The sequence below is a fragment of the Garra rufa genome, chromosome 12, assembly GCF_049309525.1.
Source record: "Garra rufa chromosome 12, GarRuf1.0, whole genome shotgun sequence".
Lineage (NCBI taxonomy): Eukaryota > Metazoa > Chordata > Actinopteri > Cypriniformes > Cyprinidae > Garra > Garra rufa.
In genome coordinates this window covers 11,787,971-11,812,471 of record NC_133372.1, presented here as the reverse complement: position 1 = coordinate 11,812,471, position 24,501 = coordinate 11,787,971, and the positions used below count along the sequence as shown (strand labels likewise).

Sequence of the window (24,501 nt, the reverse complement as noted above, 5' to 3'; positions counted from 1 at the left end):
TTTGGGTTTGGGACAGCCACCTCACAATCAAAAGTACTCAATGAATGATGATTTTACATGTTTTAAGCTTAGTAATATTTTAATGCTCGTGTGGGTTTCAGTAGACAATAGAAGGATCTTAATAAACATCTAAGATTTGAATACTTAAATGCTTTTTCAAATGTGTTTTTGGTTGTGGTAGAGCGGCTTGCACCAATTCTGTAGAATGGCCCATATATTTGCTTATAAATATTTTGTAGACATTTTATGACTATTTTACCCTTATTATTTGACACTTTACTCATATTACATTATACAAATCAATTATGTTTACCTAAGCTAGGCATGAAAAGACCATTGCGTAACTGCGTACGCTTTAACAAAGAGAAAAAAATACTGAGCCAGCAGATGGCATCGCGTGAGCTATGACGCAACACGCGCACCAGTCTGACTCCAGCATCTCCCTCAGATATCCATCGGTCCACCCGAGAAGCGTGATGTGACCGTGACATACGCAGCCACCTGAAGACGGAAAGACAACAACATTCTCCTTCTCCGTGTCACTGAGTGCAGTTATGTCTGAGACGCCATGCCAGACCTTTCGGGGTGTCTGCTCCTCGCCGCGCTGCTGATTTTCTGCGAGGATGGGTACGTGAGGAGAGCGGAGGGTGGGGTGCTCTCCCACGGCCTCGCCTCGCTGTCGGAGGAGGACAATACCAGCGATACACAGACGTCCCCGCTCAAGGGACAGGGGGATGCGACGGTGCCTCCATCAGGTAACAGTCACGGCATCCGCTGGGTTCATCTTTTGCATCCATATACATCCACGGCATCAGCTCCGCCATGAGCTCTGCATGCGGCGTGCTTGCAAATAATAGAGATGTTTTCATGATGGGGTACATGACAACAAAGGACATGGGTGCGCTGTTGACCGCTGTGCTTGCTGTCTCATAACATTGGCCTATGGCTATCATTACGTGTCTATTATTTGTGAGCCTGCGGAGCTCTTTTACAGGGCCATTTGCAGCGAAGCAACCTATTTCAGGCTTTATTTAGGACAGGCTTGTCTACATTATTTAAATGTGAATAGCTGATGTGGTTGAGCACCATTACTGTTTATTTTGAATGTACATTTAAGGTGGCATTATCTTAGAGCCAGAATCATCCAAGAGGTTTCTGTTTGAGGTAATCAAATCCATTAGGTCTTTAATGTTAGCGTTTTTAAACTTTATGATGCCAAAGACCCTCAAACTGTACAAACTATATATATGCATTTGAGAGAAACAGTATGTGATTTAATAAAGACAACATGTTTAAAAAATAATCAGTTGGCATTTCGGTTGCACAAAAGCCAAAATAGATTATAGAATATAAATTAAAAATAAATGGTAACAATTCAAACTTATTTTAGACATTTTTTCTCTACATTTTCTGCTGAGCCCTGGGGATTCCTACATTGCAGCTTGAACGCACCTGTCATTACCATTCACAGATGGGTCTAGAACAGCACAAAGAGCACCTAATTTTATAACATCATTGTTACCGGGTGCTATAGTATCAAATATCCTGTTATATATTTAGTTCAGTACCACATTATATGATTGTATTACTTATAGTAATCTAGTTCTATGTAATAGCAATCTTTTAACAATATTTAAATATAAGGGCATGAAGTTAAAACTAAAAGCATTTCCATTAAAATTCTGTTATTGAAAAAGAAAATGCTTTATTTGACTAACTTCTAGTGAGTTCCATTGTTTTATCCTGGTTATATTGTTGTGTTTTGAGGATCTGCACATACTTTATGCAACGAACGAGGGATTTGCTGCTTTTTTTCAGTATTGAGAGACGTTTCAAAGAGGATTTTCAAGGTTTTTCAAGTCTCAGCTTTTCATTGATGTGCTTAACCGACATTTGGCACTTTGATCTATTTTTAAGTCGCTCTGACTGAGCCGTGGGTCCAATGGTCATTACTACTTCAAGGCTAAGATTTTAACGTCACCAACCAATTTTTTTTAAGTGTTGCTGTATTGGTTTTTAATGCATTGTGCAATTACAGTTCAGTTACCTTAATGAATTTACAAACAATGGTGCATGTGGTTGACCTTAAGCTCCATTTAATGTGATATATATACACAGTTGAGGTCAAACGTTTACATTAACCTTGCACATGATGTTAATTATTGTACCAAAAATAAGAGGGATCATACAAAATCCATGTTATGTTTTTTTTTTTTTTTAGTACTGACCTGAATAAAATATTTCACATGAAATATGTTTACATATAGTCCACAAGAGAAAATAATTGTTGAATTTATAAAAATGACCCCATTCAAAAGTTTACATACACTTGATTCTTAATATTGTGTTGTTACCTGAATAATTCTGTTATTTTTGTTTAGTGATAGTTGTTCTTGAGTCCCTTATTTGTCCTGAACAGTTAAACTGCTCGCTGTTCTTTCGAAAAATCCTTCAAGTCCTACAAATTCTTTGGTTTTTCAGCATTTTTGTGTATTTGAATCCTTTTCAACAATGACTGTATGAACCTTCAGTAATAGTGGCATATGAGTCCCTCAGTTGTCATCAGTGTGAAAAGATGTATCTCAAAACCATACATTCATTGTTGGAAAGGGCAAAAATGCTGAAAAACCAAAGAATTTGTGGGACCTGAAGGATTTTTCTGAAGAACAGCGGGCAGTTTAACTGTTCAGGACAAACCAGAGACTCAGGAACAACTATCACTAAAAAAAAAACAAAAGAAAAACCCATCTGTGGATCAAGTGTATGTACATTTTTGAATGGGGTCATTTTTATAAATTCAACTATTATGTAATTGTCTTTTATGTGAAATATCTTACTCAAGTCAGTACTAAATAAAAAATAACACACATTTTGTATGAGCCCTCTTATTTTGGTAAAATAATTTTTAAAAAATTCAGATTCTGCAAGGCGTATGTAAACGTTTGACCTCAAATGTACATAATTGTCTTATCTTCGACTCATATTACAAGCGCTTGAGGCAAAATTTAGCATTCAAGTGATTGGAATATCCTTCTATGCTCATTTTTATTCACAGTATAAATTTTTTATGCACATTTTTTATTCATTTCCACAAAAACCTGACATTTTCTCTGTCTCTAGAGTCGCTCCTGACCCTGAAGATTTGGGTTAAAGATGCATCTAGTCAGAGGTTTCTGAAAGGAGCTCTGGTGGGTGTGTTCTTGAATGGATCCCAGATTCACTCCAGCCAGACTCTGGAGAATGGAGAGGTCACGGTCAATGTCTCATACCACCTTGGCCTGACCCTCACAATTGTGGCCAGCATGGAGGGTTATGTGCTCACCCAGCTGCCTTGGAAAACCACCAAGATGCCCAGTAAGTTCATAACCTCAAAAATGCAGTGTTATTTATTAGTTTATTTTGTATTTTTGATGTTTTATGTTTTTATGTATGTAGATGTATTTTATTAATATTCATATTATTTAGTCGAAAGGTTCCTCTTAATCCCTGCATATACAGTGTCTTGCTGCCTTTTGTTAAACTGCCTTAAATTACTTTTCTTCCACATCTACACCCCATACACCATGACAAAACAAAAAACAGGTTTTTAACATCTTTGCAAATTTATTAAAAATAAAAAACTTTAAAATAAAAAATAAAAATAAAAAATTATTCCATTGCATAAGTATTCATACCCTTATCTGGGACAGGTGAAATTTAGCTCAGGAGCATTCATATTGCTTGTAGATGTTACTACACTTCGAGTTAACCTGTGGCAAATTCAATTAAATGAGTATGATTTAGAAAGGCACACACATCTTAATAAAAGATCAAACAACTGAAAATGCATATCAGAGCAAAAACCAAGCCCTGAGGTAAAAAAAACTGCAGAGAGACAGGATTGCATCACATCTGGGGAAGAGTTCAGAAAAAAGTCTGCTTTATTGAAGGTTCACAGGAGCATGTAGTCTCCATAACTCTTAATGGATGAAGTTTGAAACAATCAGGACTCTTCCTAGAGCTAGCCTCCTGGACAAACTGAGCAACTGATAGAGAAGGGCCTTGGCTAGAGTGGTGACTAAGAACCTGATAGTCCTGATAGTCACTCTAGTTGAGCTCCATGATCATATATGCAGATAGAAGAAACTTACAGAAGGACAACATCACTGCAACACTCCACTGATCTGGGCTTTATGGTAGTGTGGCAAGACTCCTCGGTGAAGACACATGAAAACGCACCTGCAAAAAAGCATTTAAGGGACCCTCAGACTGTGAGAAACAAGATTTTGTGGTCTGATAAAAATCAAATCCAAGCATCATGTTTGATGCACCAAACCATTGAGATATTTTTCAGACTGGGCAGAAGGTTCACCTTTCAACAGGGCAATGACCCTAAGCACACAGCAAGAGCCTGGGCTTGAACCCAGTCTAACATTTCTGGAGAAACCTGAAAATGTCTGCCAGACCCCATTAAAGCTGACAGAGTTTGGGAGGTGAAGAGGTGAGGAGAAGAATGGCAAATAATTGCCTCATGTTGATGTGCAATTATTGTTGCATCATACCCAAAAAGACTTGAGGCTGTAAAGGTTCTTCAGCTAAGTACTGAGTACTAAGGGTATGAATACTCATGCAATGTGCTTATTTCAGTTTTTCAGTTGTGACAATTTTGTTTTTGCTTTGTCATTATTCATGGAGTGTAGTTGGATGTGGGGTCATTTAAAAGAGTTCAACATCAGCAACAAAACATGAAAAAATGAAGGGGTACATCCGCAAGGCACTGTATTAGTGAGATATGCTCAATATACACCTCAGTGAGACGAGAAAATAAACAGTGAGAAAAGATGACTTGGCAGATTGAAAGCTGTGAATCAGATGACCTCACCCTGGCTTGTTTTATAACACCCAACTAGAGCTCTAAAGAAATGACCTTCAAATATATGTAGAAATGCAGCTAATGGCATTTTAATAAGTCACTTGACTGCTGAAATGAGGTCTAAGTGTTTGTTTTTATGCTATTTCCTAGTTTTTTCCGTCATTACGATGTCACTGCACCCTCAAACACAAGGAAACATCTGGCTCTTCGATGACACTGTGCTGATAACTCGAAAGGCATCTGGTATGTCAGTTAATACATTTATTACTCTGTTACCTATTGTTTTATTTAATTATCCACCATTTTGTAATTGAGAGCAGTTTTAAAAGCGTTATAATCTATAATTGAATTTAGCGCCTACCTAATCTACTGCATAGAGGCCAACTCCGAATGTGATACTGACACAAAGTTTCTACTAAAGTATTACCTATTTATTTTCACATTGCAGATCTGTCATTTCAACCGAGTATTCAGTTTCCCAAAAGTCTCCTCAAACTGTCTGAGAACACTACCATCTCTATGCTGTCAGCCTATCTGACAGTTTCAACCCTGCCTACAGAAAAAGACCCAAATTTCTTTACTCTAAACCAGAGCGGTAAAGGAGGTAAGATGAATTTGACAAAAGGATGACTAAATGGTGGTACAGACAAATCTAACCAGTTAATTTCTTATCACATCTCTCCAGTGTGTTTCATTGAATGTTAACGATCTGTCGGACATTTTTAGTCAATGAAATCTACAAACACCATTACTGTTTAGACTCAATACTGCATTGATTACTTAATGTTATTGATTACTTGTTATTGATTAGGCAATATCAGGCTGCTTGGCTACCCAGATTTAAACAATTGCTAACATGATGGCACATTGTACACATATTGATTCTGATTGAGACCACACACCCTTACATAGTTTTCCAGTGTATTTTCTGTGAATTATAAAACTAATCTCAATTATCACTGTATCACCAATTACAGGTTATAGAAATGTCAAGTTAAACCCCTTGGCTATGATCAGTGCCCAGTTAGTGTCTAATGGAAAAGAGGTTGACGTCAAAGGACCAATTCAGCTCAAAGTACCACTTCCCTACAACACCCACATACGGCCATCTGACTCACTGCCTGCGTGGACCTTCGACATGACCATAGGTGATTGAAAAACATTTCAGCATTTCAAGACTGCAGATTTGCCCATTCAAAAGGAGCTTGTCAGATCTTCCAGTTTTGTTAAAGTGGGTTCTATGAACTATCATCATTATGGTCCTTAAAGAACACACTTAATGGTCCCTAATGGGTGGCACAGAAATGGCACATTTCATCTTTAAGATACTTTCAATAAGATTATATCAGATCATTTGTCTCTAATAAGGTTTTTACAATTGCTAGGACCAATTTCCCAATACTTAAGTCACTTTTTCAGAGCTATTCACACAACGAGCAGCAGTCTATGTGGGCTAAACTGTGGGTCATTTTCGATTGCTTCTGAATAAAATACATTTAATGACTGCTTCTTTTTCACCCAAAAATAAAAATTCTGTCATTAATTACTCACACTTATGTCGTTCCAAACTTGTAAGGCTTTTGTTCATCTTTGGAACACAAATTAAGATATTTTTCATGAAATCCGAGAGCTTCCTGACCCTGCATAGATAGGTAGTAAGTCCATGTGACATCAGTGGTTCAACCTGAATTGTATGAAGCTACAAGAATACATTTTGTGCCCAAAGAAACAAAAATAACAACTTCATTCAACAATGTTTCTGTGGTTCTGTTGTTGTTAGAACATTGTTTTGTGAGTGACATTAAATGGAATGCGTTGGTTTAGTGATAACCTTTCTTACTGGAAGAAATACTAAATATATGGAGAATTACTTGATTTGAGACATGTATGAAGTGTTTTGTTACTTTTATTGCATACTGAATGTGAAATTGTCAAGAGTTTTGAAAAAGTGACCTAACTATTAAGATAAGGGTCCTAGTGATAGTAAAAAAAGTAGGAGCTTCATGTTTTTACACCATGGCATGTGTAGTAAGGTTAGTAGATCTCTGAATTTAGGATTGTGTCCAACCGATCACTTAATGATATATGTTATCACAGGTACCTGGGTAAATAAAGGTATAGGCACTGTTCAGAAGGAGAAAAACGGCTTAGTCTGGAATTACGTAGCACCTCAACTTGGTAACTGGATTGCTGCACCACCACCATCATCAGGTAGGGATCAGTCATATGTATGATATTTGAAATTAAAATAAGTATTGCAAAATCTCACTCATCATCCCATTCTGTTTCTATTTATCAATCCAAAAGCATTCCACTGTCATGACTTTAACACTGAAATCCATGTCTTCTTGTGTTCATGTGCAGCCCTCTAACCAGATTTATGTTTGTGTAAATCTAGGTTACATGGGGCTCGCAAGCTCAATGGATTTCATTTCCTACCACACATACCTTCTCGTGGGTATCTTGGGAGGAACTCTTGTGATAGTCATTGGATTTTTATCTGTGATTGTATTTCACTGCAGGTAAGAGCTTATTCAGCCATGCAAATATCATTGTATGACTTTCTTATTAACAAAAATGAGCAACACCAAATTGCATGACTTGATTATTTAATCTTTAAGGATTAGTTCACTTCCAGAATAAAAATTTACTATTAATTTACTCACCTCCATGTTATCCAAGATGTTCATGTCTTTCTTTCTTCAGTTGAAAAGAAATTAAGGTTTTTGAGGAAAACATTCCAGGATCTTTCACAATATAGTGAACTTCAATGAGGAACAATGGGTTGAAGGTCCAAATTGCTGTTTCAATGCAGCTTCAAAAGGCTCTACACAAACCCAGCCAAGGAATAAGGGTCTTACCTAACGAAACGATCAACAATTAAATATATATATATATGTATGTATTTTTAACCACAAATCCTTGTCTTGCACTAGCTCTGCAATGCGCATGCATGACTTCACGCATTACGTAATAATGTTGGAAACGTCAAACAGGTTAGTTCTTTATCTGTGTACTTCTGTTAAAAAATATAGGGTAGGCTGAAAAAAACACCTCATTTTCTCCTCCAACTTCCTTTTTGATGTTCACTTTGTAAACACTGGGTTGGTACTTTTGCCTACGTCACGGGTGACCTTACCAACGTGACTACATAATATGTGAGGTTGAGCTAGACCAAGACAAGCATTTGTGGTTAAAAGAATATGAATTTTATTATTTTTTTTTAGTAAATTAACAATCGTTTCACCAGATAAGACTCATATTCCTTGGCTGGGATTGTGTAGAGCCCTTTGAAGAAGCATTGAAACTGCAATTTGGACCATCAAGCTGTTGACCCTCACTGAAGTCCACTACAGTGAGGAAAAAAATTATTTGATCCCCTGGTATTTTTGTACATTTGCCCACTGACAAAGATTATCAGTCTATAATTTTAATGGTAGGTTTATTTGAACAGTGAGAGACCAAAAAAACCCAGAAAAACACATTTAAAAAAAGTTATAACTTCATTTGCATTTTAATGAGTGAAATAAGTATTTGATCCCCTATGAATCAGCAAGATTTCTGGCTCCCAGGTGTTTTTTATACAGGTAAAGAGCTGAGATTAGGAACACTGTAATCTAACGAAGTGCTCCTAATCTCAGTTTGTTACCTGTATACAAGACACCTGTCCACAGAAGCAATCAATCAATCAGATTCCAAACTCTCCACCATGGCCAAGACCAAAGAGCTGTCCAAGCATGTTAGGGACAAGATTGTAGACCAACACAAGGCTGGAATGGCCTACAAGACCATTGCCAAGCAGCTTGGTGAGAAGGTGACAACAGTTGGTGCCATAATTTGCAAATGGAGGAAACACAACATAACTGTCAATCTGCCTTGGTCTGGGGCTCCACACAAGAGGGCACCTCGTGGAGTTTCAATGATCATGAGAACGGTGAAGAATCAGCCCAGAACTACAGAGGAAGATCTGGTCAATGGTCTCAAGGCAGTTGGGCCATAATCACCAAGAATACAACTGGTAACACACTACGCCATGAAGGACTGAAATCCTGCAGCGCCCACAAGGTCCCCCTGCTCAAGAAAGCACAAGTGCAGACCCATCTGAAGTTTGCCAATAAACATCTGAATGACTCAACTCGTCGCGTTTGGAAGAGGAGGAATGCTGTCTATTACCCCAAGAATACCATCTCCACCATCAAATATGGAGGAAGAAACATTGTGCTTTGGGGGTGTTTTTCTTCTAAGGGGACAGGACAACAGGGTATTCCAGCATGACAATGACTAAAAACACACGGCCAAGGCAACAAAAGAGTGGCTCAAGAAGAAGCACATTTAGGTCCTGGAGTGGCCTAGCCAGTCTCCAGACCTTAATCCCATAGAAAATCTGTGGAGGGAGCTGAAAGTTCGAGCTGCTAAACGTCAGCCTCAAAACCTTAATGACTTGGAGAGGATCTGCAAAAAGGAGTGGGACAAATCCCTCCTGAGATGTGTGCAAACCTGGTAGCCAACTATAAGAAATGTATGACCTCTGTGAATGCCAAAAAGTAGGGCTGCAACGATTAATCGAACGATGTTGTGAGGCGCGTTTAGTCAATGAAGCCGGTACTTTGATTAGAAGTAAATCCCCATCACGTGCATTTAGTTGGAGCGGCAATTCAAACACCCCGCCGTAAATCACTGACAAGCCACGCCAAATCGCGCTCAAAATCGAATTCGGCTTCATTGACTAAACGCGCCTCACAACATCGTTCGATTAATCGTTGCAGCCCTACCAAAAAGGGTTTTGCCACCAAGTACTAAGTCATGTTTTGTGAAGGGGTTAAATACTTATTTCACTTATTAAAATGCAAATAAAATTTTTTCTGGATTTTTTTTTGTTGTTATTCTGTCACTCACTATTCAAATAAACCTACTATTAAAATAATAGACTGATCATTTCTGTGTCAGTGGGCAAACTTACAAAATCCTGGAATGTTTTCCTCAAAAATCACAATTTCTTTGCGACTGAAAAAAGAAAATCATTAACAGCTTGGATGACATGGGGGGTGAGTAAATTATCAGGAAATTTATATTCTGGAAGTGAACTAAACCTTTAACCAATTATCAAAATATGTAGCAATCCTTTCCTATCTTGTTATACAGAGATTTAAACCATGAGGCTGGAAGAAGGCGATGGAATTCCACCAGGCTCACTGTCCTGAAGAAAGACCAGACCACTTCCACCAGCTCTGATGAGGCTCAAGAACTTTTCTTTCATAACGGGGACCGATCTTATTCTTTGGCTGCAAGAGTCATCGGCCATGATGCATCAGACTCTCCACGACACCAAGCCAACTACAACATTTATGTGGAAAATGTTGGCAGGTCAGCGGGCAATCTGTATGAGAATATTGGAGCTGTGGGATTAGAAACCTTCAGAGCCCCAGTGTCTAATCTCTATGTTAATAGTGATGAAGTGGCAAAGCTTCGGGAAAAATCTGAACAGAATGGTTCGGAGAATGTGGTTTTCAAAGACAAGCTGTTCCACATCTATAACCAGTCCGTGGCAATTGTACCAGCCCCAGAGTTGTTCAATTCCCAGGGACAAACTGACCCTTCTGGAAGTAGATCTGCCACTTTCCCACGGAATGGCATGGAGCATGGAGCTCAGACAGAGCGGAACTTAAAAGACAGTTTCACTCAGACGTTGCCTAAAGTTCCCCAGCAGGACAGCGATGAGCAGCAGGCTCTAGAAGGAGCGCAAGCCTCTGCCATAAACCCAGGGTTATGGGGTCGCTACAGTCATCTCCTGGAATCTGTATCTGTCCCAGGAACTTTGAATGAGGCAGCCAGAATGGGGCCTTTCAGAGGGGAACTCCAGGGAATATCAGAGCAAACCTTGCTGGAGCTCTCCAAGGGCAAGCCATCCATTCACCCACCCCGGGCTTGGTTTGTGTCTCTTGATGGTAAACCAGCAGCCCAGGTTCGTCACTCTGTGATCGAGCTTCAGGGAAGACACCGTCCAGGCAGCAGCAACGACACAAGCTTGGACTCTGGAGTGGACATGAACGAGCTCCAGCAGCCTCTAAGAAAAAGCGAGGAGCCCTCAAGCTCTAGCATGGCTAAAATAAGCGGAACTCAAGAACAGGACTTGAGCAGCAGTGAAATTGGAAGTCCAGAGGACACTTCCCTGCAGAACACCTTGGAAGGCAGTAGTGCAGCCATTCCCAACATCCCTGAGGACAGGGATGCAGGGGACACCTCTAGCGAGTCCAAATCTACCCCTCCACCAAGAAGACTGCGGAAGGTTCGAGAAAAGAAGCCTGACAAGAAGACATCTCGACACATGAGGGAGGAGAGACCCCAAACGAAACACTAACTGGATAACCTGCGTGTAGCCGTAGCTTTTTGGTGTTTGATCAAATTGCCTTATGACATAAACATCAGGAAAAATGAATAAAACAAAAATGCCTGTCTTACCTGCCGTAGCTCAAAGTCGATTCCTGTGGCTAAGCTGTATTCAGCATTTTGTCAGCAATTCATTTGTACACAATTTCCCAACCACACTGTACAATGTTTTTACAAACGTCTTTGAAAGAACATATTTGTTTACCTTCAAAAGTACATTGTAAAAGTATGTATATATATATATCTAAGTATTTTTAAACATTTGCTGCCCTGTGAGCACAATGCTTGTACCTACAATGCTCTTTTAGCAAGTCTGCAAAACTTTAAATGTTTAAATGCAAACAAATTTGGATTTCGACTTGCTTGGAATCAGTTTTTGTTCTTCAGTTCAGTTTAAAAAAATTAAACGCAAGGAACTGCCACACAGTGCCATAAACAATTATAAAATAAATTGTGGAAAAAATGAGCACTGTATATTAAGCACTATATATTCTCCAATTCAGAAAGAGCACCAGTGTGTTGCAAAGAGTTTTTGAAGGGAGCGACTAAGGCCTTTGAGGTCATATGCCGTTTTAACGCACTGTACTTATTTAATGTATTATTGCTAGTCACATTTGCATGCTGTCCATTGTGATGCTTTTATCATTCAATGTTTTCATGTGTAAGAATGTAGTACCCAAAAACATTGAAGATATGTCTCAGGTTAGGCCAATGCTGGAAGCACAGCTGTACAGGTCATGAACCTAGCATATTAAGATGTTTCTTGTGCTAATGTGTTTTGTGTGTGAAATATTTCTTCACAAATTGACAACAAATCATTATCAACTCATGTATTGAATGTGTTGGAGCGTTTTTAGCTTTATTATTTTAGACAATTAATTGTAACTGTTTAATTCTGAATGACAGTTACAATAAAACACTAGCTTCTTGTTTGTTGTCAGGCTGCAAAGTTAAACTAAGATGGCAAACTATGACAGAGTATGACCGAGGAGAGATTGCATTGTGTCAGCTGAATGTTTTTAATGTAATTTATGTTGTACTGTAGCATTTATTATTTTAATAATTGTAATATATTTTAATGATTTCTCAACACACTGGTTTAAACGGCTCATGGGCCATTCCTGGATGCTTTAAAGTACAGCTTGTAATCTGCCTTGTTGTGCACAGTTAATAAAGGTACTTGACCAAAAAAAAAAAATACTCATGAGTTTTATGTACTTTGAATGAATGAAAGCATACATTTTATTTTGTTTTTTTAACCATATAAATAAACAATAAATAATTAAAAAATATGAAAGACAATAATAATAATACTGTCTCTTGTACCAACATAAATTAAAAAAAAATGGCTTGTCTTTGCTTTTGCTTTTAGTTCAAATCCAAGCATTATTAATTTTGAGTTTAAAGGTTCTACATTTCAGTGACTGCTCAGCTAAATACAAGAAAAAGACTTGATTTTATTAAACAAGAAATTTAAATCACTCATAAGGGATATAATATTAAAAAGCCCATTTTAAAACAGGGCAGTAACATTAAAAAGAGCCTTCCTCTGGGTGCTTCTGTTTTTATAATGTTATAGCCGTAGTTTAATAAAAGCTTTTTAATATTACACATGTGAGTGTCTTGAATTCTCGTTTCCTAGACTGTGGAGGTAATCCTGACACTGTTAAACCAACGTGCTACGTTTATTTTTTAACTGCATACTTTTTCACTTTACTCTTGTTTTCTCATAAGTACAACTTTGACAGGATTGTTTGTCATCCAGAGATGAAGATCCTTCACATCTACCCTGTTTGGACTTGGTCTCTGTCTTAAGTGACCATTCCTCAATGGTCTGATCCTGCTAAAAGCTGGAGTCATGCTGGATGTCCCATTAATGCCCACAGAAAGTCTTTGCTGGACATTTTGAGTTCCGGTCAAAGCTGACTGGACGTTCAAACAAGTTAGACTAACTGTTGAGGGCCTATTTGAGAAGGGCTCTATTGCCTTCCCAACTGATAATCTCCTATAATGTGCTTTTGTATTCTGCTTCATGGTGGACATTCTAGTATAAGGTTCTATGTGGGAACTATTAATACAGAGATCCCGAAAACCCTGAGTGAGTAAATCCGCAGAGGAAGGACTGGAATACCCTGGTTCAGATGGCAATGTTCTCAACAGAGATGACGCACTACTTCTTTTTACCTGCAAACCAATGCCTGGTAGAAAGAACTCTGAGATCTGGTCACTGGTTTGCTTGCTCAGAACATCACTAGATGGAGCCAGAGATCTTTCTGCTCTGCCACTTTTGGGATTCCACATAAGAGGATTGTAGATGACGTGCCAGTCCAGTGGGCAGCTGTTAGACTTGCAGAGCAATGGATCAATACAGCCGGTATGGAACTGGGTCAGGTTCAAGAAGAGAGAGAAATAGATAAATAATAAAAATATATTAATGGTTTATCATTATTCAACAGACTTTGAGTGAGCTGAACTTGAGATGTGTTACCTTGTGTTTGCAGGGAAGGGTTCTGACATGCTGACCCAGTTGAAATCTTGAAAGGCAGATTCTGCACTGAACACCTGGATAAAGCAGTCTGGACTTTTTCCGAACTCGCACCATCGGCAAACTCTTCATTACATAGTTCGGAACTATATCGCACGTCACACTAGATATGCTGCTTGAGCTGTAATGCAGAGTAAAACAGGGTAATGTGTCCCAATGAATCCTTAAAGTAGATTTGGAATTAAAAATAAAAGAATTATGTTGCACAGAAGCTAAAATAAAGTAAACTAACCTGTTAACCACTGAGTGGTTTTCCATTTTCTGTGTTTCCTCCGAGGCGTGAGTTTCTACTGTCCGCCATGGCTGACCTCTTTTCTGCACGATTATAACAGGAAAGAAAGTTAAATCACTTTAGGATTAGTTCACTTACAGATAAAAAAAAAATTACAGATAATGTACTCACCCCCTTGTCATCCAAGATGTTTTTTGATTAAAACATTTCAGGATTTTTCTCCATATAATGGATATGTATGGTGCCCCCAAGTTTGAACTTCAAAAATGCAGTTTAAATGCAGCTTCAAAGAGCTCTAAATGATCCCAGCCAAAGAAGAAGGGTCTTATCTAGCAAAACGATTGGTTATTTTCTAAACAAATGGACAATTTATATACTTTTTAACCTCAAATGCTCATTTTGTCTCGTCTCTGCAATGCGCATGCGTAGTCCGTGTGATCCGGGTCAATAAAGTTAGCGTATGTCGGAAAACTCCCATCTCGTTTTCTTCCCCAACTTCAAAATCATCCTACATCGCTGCAGAAGTACCGACCCAATGTTTACAAAGTGAACATACAAAGAAGAACAAACGGCCTTTACAAAAAAAGGTAAAACAGTATTGTAGGATGATTTTGATGTTAAAGTCCCCATGAAATCAAAATTAAAGTTTTTTGGCTTTTAGCATGAAAATATTAGCATTAAGGTTATCTATAAGCTAGTGTGCTTCGAAACGACGACAAAATTCGCGTTTACAAGATATGGGCATTCAAATCTTACAGTCTCGTCACTTCCGCCAATATGAATCAACGATTTTGATGATATCACCGTGCACTTCAGCTTCTCATCAAACATTCTGTCCAATCAAATGCTCTCTAGAGTCTGTAGCGTCCCGCCCCCTACACTGTAAATAGACGCTGAATCTGCGGCTGAGATTGTTCAGTTGTTCACAGTGTTAGTATTTTCTGTTTGGTGAATGGCATGTAGTGCGCAATGTAGGAGAAAGAGAACGATTCAGACAGTGTAAATGTGCTTTTCATTGGGGCAAATGAGGTCTGGTTTCACGTTGTGTCACGCGAACTGCAGCATAGTGCATAGTGTACTCCGGACTTGGCTCCGGTCCAGAGATGAGATAGCACAGCACAGATCATATGCGCGGTCGGCATGTATTAAACTACACAGCCTGATTATGATCCCTATTTTGTTTTAGCAATAGTTTCATACTGAATCTATGGGGTAATTTATTAGACTGTGGCTGTCATAAGCTTACAAATGCCGCTTTACCGAGCTCAACAGCTCTGGCCCGAGCAGATCTAAATGGAACGCTATTGGCTATTCAAAAGAAGTGGGCAGGGCTGGGCTATATGTTTTTGTTTGAGTTAAAATTACGTCACCACACTGTCACGTAATGATAAAGGGTCTGGGTCCAAATGCAGGAGAGTGTATTTAATTGACAATAAACAGATAAACAAACAAACAAACGGCCAACACGGCACACACGACTGGATCTGGGCAGGAGCAGGATTCACATAAAACTTGAAAACAGAGACAGGAAACAAACCATACGGAAGACAGCATACAGGAAACAATGCAGACTCACCAGGGTAGTGGAAGTGTGGAGATATAAAGACAAATCATAAGTGTTATCAGCTGGGGAAGACAGGTGACAATCAAGGTAGGTGCAACAATCAGGGAAGTGTAGTGCAGGGAAGGGAAAACAGCGACATCGTGTGGCGAAGGGAAAGGCAGCAGCCCAGAGTCATGACAGTACCCCCTCCCTACGGAACGGCTTCCGGACGTTCCCAAAGTCTGGAGGGAGGAGGTACGGAGGAAGGCAACTCAGGGGGAGGGATGGCGGGCCAGGCCCGTGCAGCGCAGCCGCCTCCGCGTCAGAAACAGAAAGCGCGGCCGCCTCCGCGTCAAAAACAGAGGGCGCAGCCGCCTCCGTGTCAGGAACAGGACGCGCAGCCGCCTCAGCGTCAGGAACAGGATGCGCAGCCGCCTCAGCGCCAGGAACAGGACGCGCAGCCGCCTCAGCCCCAGGAACAGGATGCGCAGCCGCCTCAGCGCCAGGAACAGGACGCGCAGCTGCCTCAGTGTCAGGAACAAGACGCGCAGCCGCCTCAGCGTCAGGAACAGAGAGCGCGGTCACCGCCGCGTCCGGAACGGAGATAGCGGTCGCCGCCGCCTCGGGCACAGAGAGCGCGGTCACCGCCGCGTCCGGAGCAGAGAGCGCGGTCACCGCCGCGTCAGGAACAGAGAGCGCGGTCACCGCCGCGTCAGGAACAGAGAGAGCGGTCACCGCCGCGTCCGGAACAGAGAGCGCGGTCACCGCCGCGTCCGGAACAGAGAGAGCGGTCACCTCCGCGTCCGGAACAGAGAGAGCGGTCACCGCCGCGTCCGGAACAGAGAGAGCGGTCACCGCCGCGTCTGGAACAGAGAGCGCGGTCACCGCCGCGTGCGGAACAGAGAGAGCGGTCACCGCCGCGTCCGGAACAGAGAGAGCGGTCACCGCCGCGTCAGGAACAGAGAGAGCGGTCACCGCCGCGTCCGGAACAGAGAGCGCGGTCACCGCCGCGTCCGGAACAGAGAGAGCGGTCACCTCCGCGTCCGGAACAGAGAGAGCGGTCACCGCCGCGTCCGGAACAGAGAGAGCGGTCACCGCCGCGTCTGGAACAGAGAGCGCGGTCACCGCCGCGTGCGGAACAGAGAGAGCGGTCACCGCCGCGTCCGGAACAGAGAGAGCGGTCACCGCCGCGTCAGGAACAGAGAGAGCGGTCACCGCCGCGTCCGGAACAGAGAGCGCGGTCACCGCCGCGTCCGGAACAGAGAGAGCGGTCACCGCCGCGTCAGGAACAGAGAGAGCGGTCACCGCCGCGTCCGGAACAGAGAGCGCGGTCACCGCCGCGTCCGGAACAGAGAGAGCGGTCACCGCCGCGTCCGGAACAGAGAGCGCGGTCACCGCCGCGTCCGGAACAGAGAGAGCGGTCACCGCCGCATCAGGAACAGAGGGCGTGGTCACCTGCGCGTCAGGAACAGAGACAACGGACACGGCCTGTCTCCCCGCGGAAGAGCCTCTCCGCCCCCACCGCAAAGCAGGGACGCATCCGTGCAGTCTCGGCCCTACGAGCGTCCATCTCAGCCAGGCATGCGTAGATGAACTCGAAGCGAGTAGCCGACGCCGCCTCAAAGGACATTCCCGCCGTGTCGGGAACAGAGCGGGTGGTCGCCGCCCCCAAACGCGCGTCCGCCGCCGCCAAACGGGGAAGCTTCGCCTCCCCGAAAAAAATCCTCCCCGCTGGACCCATCTTTGGAGTCTGCATTTTGTCACGTAATGATAAAGGGTCTGGGTCCAAATGCAGGAGAGTGTATTTAATTGACAATAAACAGATAAACAAACAAACAAACAAACGGCCAACACGGCACACACGACTGGATCTGGGCAGGAGCAGGATTCACATAATACTTGAAAACAGAGACAGGAAACAAACCATACGGAAGACAGCATACAGGAAACAATGCAGACTCACCAGGGTAGTGGAAGTGTGGAGATATAAAGACAAATCATAAGTGTTATCAGCTGGGGAAGACAGGTGACAATCAAGGCAGGTGCAACAATCAGGGAAGTGTAGTGCAGGGAAGGGAAAACAGCGACATCGTGTGGCGAAGGGAAAGGCAGCAGCCCAGAGTCATGACACACACAGAATAATGCTGCGTGTTTCAAGGCACTTCAGTGGACATTTAAAGACGAAAACGAGATGGGAGTTTTTCGACATACTCTGACTGTATTGACCCGGATTACACAGACTACGCATGCGCATTGCAGAGACGTGACAATTCTAGCATTTGAGGTTAAAAAGTATATAAATTGCCAATTTGTTTCGCTAGATAAGAACCTTCTTCTTCACCTGGGATCATTTAGAGCCCTTTGAAGCTGAGTTTAAACTGCATTTTGGAAGTTTAAACTTGGGGGCACCAAACACATCCATTATATGGAGGGGCATCCTAAAATGTTTTCCTCAAAAAACATAATTTCTCTACGACTGAAGAAAGAAAGACATCTTGGAGAACATCTTGGATGAAAAGGAGGTGAGTACATTATCTGTACATTTTTGTTCTGGAAGTGAACTAATTCTTTAACTCCCTAAACATCATTTAAAGATTCAAACAATGCTGTTTATTATATTGTATGATAGTGCCATATGGTACTTTTTTTTCAAATTTATGCCACCAATAACAATATTCTGTAATTATGAATAGCATCACCATGTTTCCTGCTCAAGTGTGAATCTTAAAAACATACCATTCGAACCACGAAGCTATGTTGTGGATGGACTGTTCTCTTAAAACATTCCTCACACAGATGGAAAAAACTGCACTCTATGCACCTGTGAACATCAGATTTAAGACACTGAATATGACACTTCAATCCAACATCAGCCAGAATCAGAATAGATTACCATTCAAACTTTTAGGTTCAGCAGGATTTTTCTTTTAAAAAAATTAAAACTTTAAAAAGTCACATAAATACTAATACTTTTATTCAAAAAGATGCCACAGAAATAAATTGCATTTTTAAATATTTTAAAATAGAAAGTTATTTAATGCAACTACTTTTATTGTATTTGTGATCAAATAAATACAGCCTTGTTGACCATAAGAGGCTTCTTGCCAACCCCAAACTTTTGAACAGTAGTATACGTCTGCACTGTGTAAAAGATGCCTACTTGAAACATTTGCCGATGATTGGACAAACCCTGCAGCTGTTACACAAAACACCCAGATGCTTGTCCAGACAGTCCTTCTCGTAGTAGGTTAACAATTCACCTGCATTTTTCACCTGTCAAAAATAACACATTTAAACCCAAAATGATTTAAGTTTAACAGGATAGTTAAGAAAATTTGAGTGACTGTGATATGGAATGACATACCTGTTCCATTAGCTGCTTAAACGTGCCAAAGTCCTCCCTACAGAGTGGACACTTAAGCAGGCCACGTGGGTCCCTCTTTGTTTGATGATCAGCCCATACTTTCATGCAGGAGATGTGGATGTTGTTTCCACAACTGAACCTTAAAAATTACCCATAGTTACAATGCAACCAGTCATCACCACAACAAAGAAATTTCATGTCATTGAAGATCACTAATAGCTTTTTGAGTTCAAATGAACACAGTTTTAATTTGTTACAAATGTTTTAGCTATAAAACATATTCACTTCCTAGTTAATACAGTATTTATTATACAGTTGAGCTCAAAAGTTTACATACACCTTACTGAAGAATATAAAAGCTGAATTTATAAAAACGACCTTACTCAAGTTTACATACATTTGATTCTTAATACTGTGTTGTCACCTGAATGATCCACAGCTGTGTTTTTGTTTTTGTATAGTGATAGTTGTTTATGAGTCCCTTGTTTGCCCACTATTCATCAGAAAAATCCTTCACGTCCCACAAATTCTTTGGTTTTTCAGTATTTTTGTGTATTTGAACCCTTTCCAAAAAATGACTATATGATTTTAAGATTCATCTTTTCACACTGAGGACAACTGAGGGACTCATATGCACACAGAAGGTTCAAACACTCACTGATGCTTCAGAAGGAAAATTGATGCATTAAGAGCCGGGGGTGTAAACCTTTGAACAGAATGAAGATGTGTACATCTTCTTTATTTTGCCTAAATGTGACCCTGGACCACAAAACCAGTCATAAGGTTAAATTTGACAAAACTGAGATTTATACATCATATGAAAGCTCAATAAATAAGCTTTCTATTGATGTATGGTTTGTTAGGATCGGACAATATTTGACTGAGATACATCTATTTGAAATCAGAAATCTGAGGATGCAAAAAAATCAAAAACACTGAGAAAATCACCTTTAAAGTTGTCCAAATTAGGTTCTTAACAATGCATATTACAAATCAAAAATTACATTTTGATATGTTTACAGTAGGAATTTTACAAAAAATCTTCATGGAACATGAACTTTACTTAATTTCTCAATGATTTTTGGCATAAAAGAAAAATCAAAAATTTTGACCAATGCAATGTATTTTTGGCTATTACTACAAACAAACCCCAGCGACTTAAGACTGGTTTTGTGGTCCAGGGTCACAAATATCTTTTTTTTTTTCATTAATGGTTGTATCAGCGATTTCAAGCCTGAAACATAAAGTGTCACATTCAGCTGACCTTTCTTCACGATCCACTCGCTGCCTGCCCCATAAATTGGCTGTAAAAAAACGCGTCTCTGTGGCCAGCCTAGGGTCTGAGATATGCAAAAAAAAAACAACAAAAAAAAACAATCAGTGCTACCAACCATTCCACAGAAGAACAAACAGTGTTCCAACCAATCACTGTCAGGGGGTTGGTGTTGTGGACTTTCGTACTGGTGCGGGAATGTGAGGGAGGCAGAGCGAGCAGATCGTGAAGAAAGGTCAGCTGAATGTGACACTTTATGTTTCAGCCTAGAATCGCTGATATAACCTTTAAGTACTGCCTTTCAGAAGCTACAGAAGATACTTATATGTGTCCCAGAAGACAAAATAAGTTGAATTTACCCTAATCTTCAAATTCAAAAAGTTTTCACCCCCGGCTCTTAATGCATCATGTTTCCTTTTGGAGCATCAGTGAATGTTTGAACTTTTTTGTAATAGTTGCGTATGAGTCCCTCAGTTTTCCTCAATGTGAAAAGTTGGATCTCAAAATCATACAGTCATTGAACAACTATCACTAAAGAAAAAAAAAACACAGCTGTGGATCATTCAGGTAACAACACAGTATTAAGAATTAAGTGTATGTAAATTTTTGTACTGGGTTATTTTTATAACTTCAACTATTATTTTCTCTTGTGGACTATATGTAAACGTTCTTTATGTGAAATACCTTATTCAGATCAGTACTAATTAAAAAATAATATGCATTTTGTATGATCCCTCTTATTTTGGTCAAATAATTCACATTTTGCAGATTCTGCAAGATGTATGTAAACGTATGACCTCACGTTTTAATTTTCTAAATAGGATTCGTTCTGAATAAGTTCTCCTACTTGCAATAGGTCACAGGCAATTTTTTCAGCAAAAGTTCTTCTTGACAGATTGGACATATATCGTCTTTCTCAATGTTTTTCTGCCTGATGCTTCCGTCTTCCTCACTAGGTTCAGGATATGATGGGCCTGAGCTAATCCTGACATTAGGAGGTGTAGTTTTGGTCACATGAAGTCCTTGTAACAGCTCTAGGATCTGTCTCTCCGCAAGGCCGAACTGAAAACAATCTGAAACAAATTTAAAGAAAGACACTGTAGCGCAAACATTCATGTAGTAGTATGTGCCTTTATGTGCATCTGTTTGCAAGATCTCAAGATTGTTTGATGGTGAAAATTTGTCTACTTACATTCATGATCTTGTGGTAGTCGAAATTTCCGCATTAAAATCCTAGAATGAAGTGGTGAAGTAAGGTACGAGGTAAATCTAGACAATATTTCAACATGCAAACTATGTTTTTTTTTTTCAACTATGTGCACTTTTTTGCCCCTGGGGTTGTTATTTATTAAAAACTAACAGATTTAATTTCATATGAAGGTCACATTAAAACTTAGAAATGACTAGATCATTTATTTATGCTACTTTCATGCAGATTTTATTGTTGTACTCTTATTCCAGACGACCAGACCTACACTTTAACCCTTGTGTGGTGTTCGTATTTTTGTTACTCAGCCAGTGTCCACGGGTCTGGTGGACCCGCTAGAGTTTTGGCTTTCCAAATTAACACTATCAAACAATTTTATGTTAAATTACTCAACAAATGTTTACTTCATCCCAATTACAAGCCATATGAACAGCAAACATGGTTAATTTTTCCCCTTTACCTTTGTTAGATCACATTGAAGAATTATTGTGCGTCTCGTTTTTTTTTAACATTTTTTGACATCCATATTTCTTCACTTGCTCTCTGGTGGGCTTGCTCTGGTCCTGGAGCTGGCTGCTGATGGGGTACTCGTCTTCGTTTTGTTACTAAATGGTGCTCAACCTCATCCTCTTCTTCAAAGTCACTGTCAGACTCTGAATTTTCAGAAATGTGATCCTCATATTCTGAAACCTCTTCCTCGACATCATCATCAGAAGCTCCTCTCTCTTCCAAAATCAATTGCAAGGCCCTCGCAGCAGATAATCTTTTGGCCATCTTGATCAGTTGTGATAAGGAACCACACTGGCAAAGTCTTATTTATAGTATAATGCCCCTAATTTGCAGGTGGGACAGGGTATGAGAAAATAAAGCTCGGTTCCCGCAAGAGAGAGGATAAAATGTGCGGGAATGTAAGAGCAGACAGTGTTGATAGTTGAATTTTCAACAATGTTTCAACTTTGTGCGGGAGCAGGAGGGGGAGGGGAAGAAAACAGCATCGCCAGAAAGGATGAAGACAGAGTGTAGGAACACTGGACCTACACTTTCAACACTTTTATTAGACCTGGGTCCAGTGGACCCGAACACCTTGTATGTAATGTAAATGCGTGGGGGGAGGTACAGTATGCGGTCGTTGAAATTTTTTTCGGATTTATGTTCTTCACAGAAAATAAGCCAAAGCCAATGAATTTCAGGTTGAAAAAATAATTAATTGTTTAATTTTTCTTTTGAAAAAAACTGAAAACGGGTCTCACAGACCCGAACACCATACAAGGGTTAATAATAATAAAAAAAAGTAAAAATGGTAAAAAGTGCCCATTGTTGAAGAAACACCCATCTGTTTAACCCAAAGCATTTATTTACCAGCAGATGTGTGTACAAAGATCCTTCTCTTTCTGAAATGCAGGGCAGGTACACGTGTGTGGATCGCCCAAACACACCTTAAACATAAAATGCCATTGTTAATGTGCACAAAATATATTAAATATTTAATTAAACAACAACAACAAAGCAATGCAAGCTTACTTTATAATGTTTGCTGTCTCCTTCCTCTTTAAGGAGAAATCCAATCGGTCCAAACTCTTTGAGAATAAAAATGGTGGTATTCAGTGCTCGATGTTGATGTGAGCTGACTGTATCACTCACGGCTTTCCTCCACATTGTTTTCCGGAACATTATTACCTCAATTTCGTTCCAAAATATGCGTATATTATTAGTAAACTTTTTAATTAATATTGTACGTCTTTAGACGTTTCGTTAAAGCATTAATTCGTTAAATGAACATGTTGGCTGCCACTCTGAAACTTTCTGTCTCGAATCAGGTGTTGCTATTGTATCTGGTGTTTCTATAGCAACAAGCTACGCTCAATAAACAGTAGATGCGACGTATCACCGAAAGATGGCGCTGTTGAGTCGCTGTAGTCTTCTTCGCTTAGTGTGTTCTCTGTAATACCAGTTCTATTTCTTTTTAAGAATAATATGATTTTTAACATAAGTTGACAGAGAGAGAGACACTGTTAAAAGTACATATTTTAAAGCTTATTCTTAAGCCTAATGTTAAACACAGGCCTTTCCTGGATACTATTTATAGGCTACCAAAATAATGAAAAACGTGTTGAAAAAAACAGCTAAAACCAGCCTGGTTGGCTGGTTTTAGCTGGTCAACCAGCCTGGTTTTAGCTGGTCATAGCTGGAAGGCAGGCTGGTTTTAGAGGGGTTTTGTCCACTTTTCCAGCCTGGCCAGGCTGGTCAGGCTGGTCTTAGCTGGTCGGGCTGGGAAACCACCAGCTAAAACCAGCCACTTCCAGCTTAAACCAGCTAAGATCAGCCAACCAGCCTAGGCTAGAATTAGCTGTTTTTTTCAGCAGGGTAAAAGTATTAATTGCAGATTAATAATAATAATTGCTGGGGCGTTTCTAGCCATTTTTGATACTGTTATTAATATCTAGGTATAGATTGTGTCAACCATTTATCTTTTTGCTGAAAACGAAATATGTTTGTCGTTAGCCAAACTAAACCAGGATTTTCAGGGCAAGAATCTTGACAGCATTTGTGTTTGTTCTTATAATTTCTGGTCAGGTAGGTGAAATATTAGGCTAATATCTTAATGAAAACTGCTCATACATATCTTTACCACCTATTAACCATCTAGTTTGTCAAAATATTGTGCCTGTCCTCCTTAAGTCCTTCTCTGTATGATTTAGCAGCTTCCACACAGTTTTTCCATGGTTTAGACAGCTTAACCCTCTGGGCCTCTTCGGTCATTTTTGACCGAAAAATTTTATGTTTTGAATTTTTAAAAATCGTAGCTTCATCAGAATGAGATGACACTTGGTGACTTTTGTTGCATTAGCTATGTGAGTACAAAAGAAAATCAGTGACATGATTCGGATATGTTAAAGGGTCAAAAAAAAATTAGTCACACTTGGCTCCTTCGCGGTCAAAAATGACCGACATAGGAAATGAATGGGAAATATGAAAAAATGTGATAATTCAGATAATCTTTTGGTAATACAAGCTACAAATCAGCCACTGTGCTGAAAAGAAGTGTTCAGCAAGCAAGGACTGACACTCTAAAATAACAAAAGTACAGAACTGACACA

The 24,501-nt window shown here is 40.1% G+C and overlaps 2 protein-coding genes across 2 annotated transcripts; one reads left to right on the top strand and one right to left on the bottom strand.

The window, feature by feature from the left end:
- The first annotated feature begins 395 nt into the window (after positions 1-395).
- fam171b (family with sequence similarity 171 member B) lies at positions 396-12,437 on the top strand. The gene is made up of 8 exons (XM_073851747.1): positions 396-755; positions 3,121-3,354; positions 5,003-5,095; positions 5,301-5,456; positions 5,830-6,000; positions 6,950-7,063; positions 7,251-7,374; positions 9,995-12,437. Exons 1-8 carry the CDS (start codon positions 569-571, stop codon positions 11,208-11,210), a joined length of 2,295 nt encoding a protein of 764 aa, XP_073707848.1. The 5' UTR covers positions 396-568; the 3' UTR covers positions 11,211-12,437.
- A 515-nt stretch (positions 12,438-12,952) lies between these two features.
- On the bottom strand, positions 12,953-23,074 carry zswim2 (zinc finger, SWIM-type containing 2). The gene is made up of 10 exons (XM_073851748.1): positions 22,925-23,074; positions 22,763-22,839; positions 21,389-21,429; positions 21,044-21,269; positions 18,924-19,062; positions 18,720-18,832; positions 18,296-18,380; positions 14,017-14,099; positions 13,728-13,899; positions 12,953-13,621 (listed from the first exon to the last, which is right to left on the bottom strand). Exons 1-10 carry the CDS (start codon positions 23,072-23,074, stop codon positions 12,953-12,955), a joined length of 1,755 nt encoding a protein of 584 aa, XP_073707849.1.
- Positions 23,075-24,501: the final 1,427 nt, after the last annotated feature.

What these genes read in the sequence shown, in the direction of transcription:
- fam171b (XM_073851747.1), top strand. Translation starts at nt 569, where the DNA reads ATGCCAGACCTTTCGGGGTGTCTGCTCCTCGCCGCGCTGCTGATTTTC. An exon ending in GAAAACCACCAAGATGCCCA is followed by an intron (nt 3,355 to 5,002) that starts GTAAGTTCATAA and finishes GCTATTTCCTAG; the next exon opens with TTTTTTCCGTCATTACGATG. An exon ending in GACCTTCGACATGACCATAG is followed by an intron (nt 6,001 to 6,949) that starts GTGATTGAAAAA and finishes ATGTTATCACAG; the next exon opens with GTACCTGGGTAAATAAAGGT.
- zswim2 (XM_073851748.1), bottom strand. Translation starts at nt 23,074, where the DNA reads ATGTTCCGGAAAACAATGTGGAGGAAAGCCGTGAGTGATACAGTCAGC. An exon ending in CTTTGTACACACATCTGCTG is followed by an intron (nt 21,430 to 22,762) that starts GTAAATAAATGC and finishes ACTTCATTCTAG; the next exon opens with GATTTTAATGCGGAAATTTC. An exon ending in ATCATCGGCAAATGTTTCAA is followed by an intron (nt 18,381 to 18,719) that starts GTAGGCATCTTT and finishes TGATGTTCACAG; the next exon opens with GTGCATAGAGTGCAGTTTTT.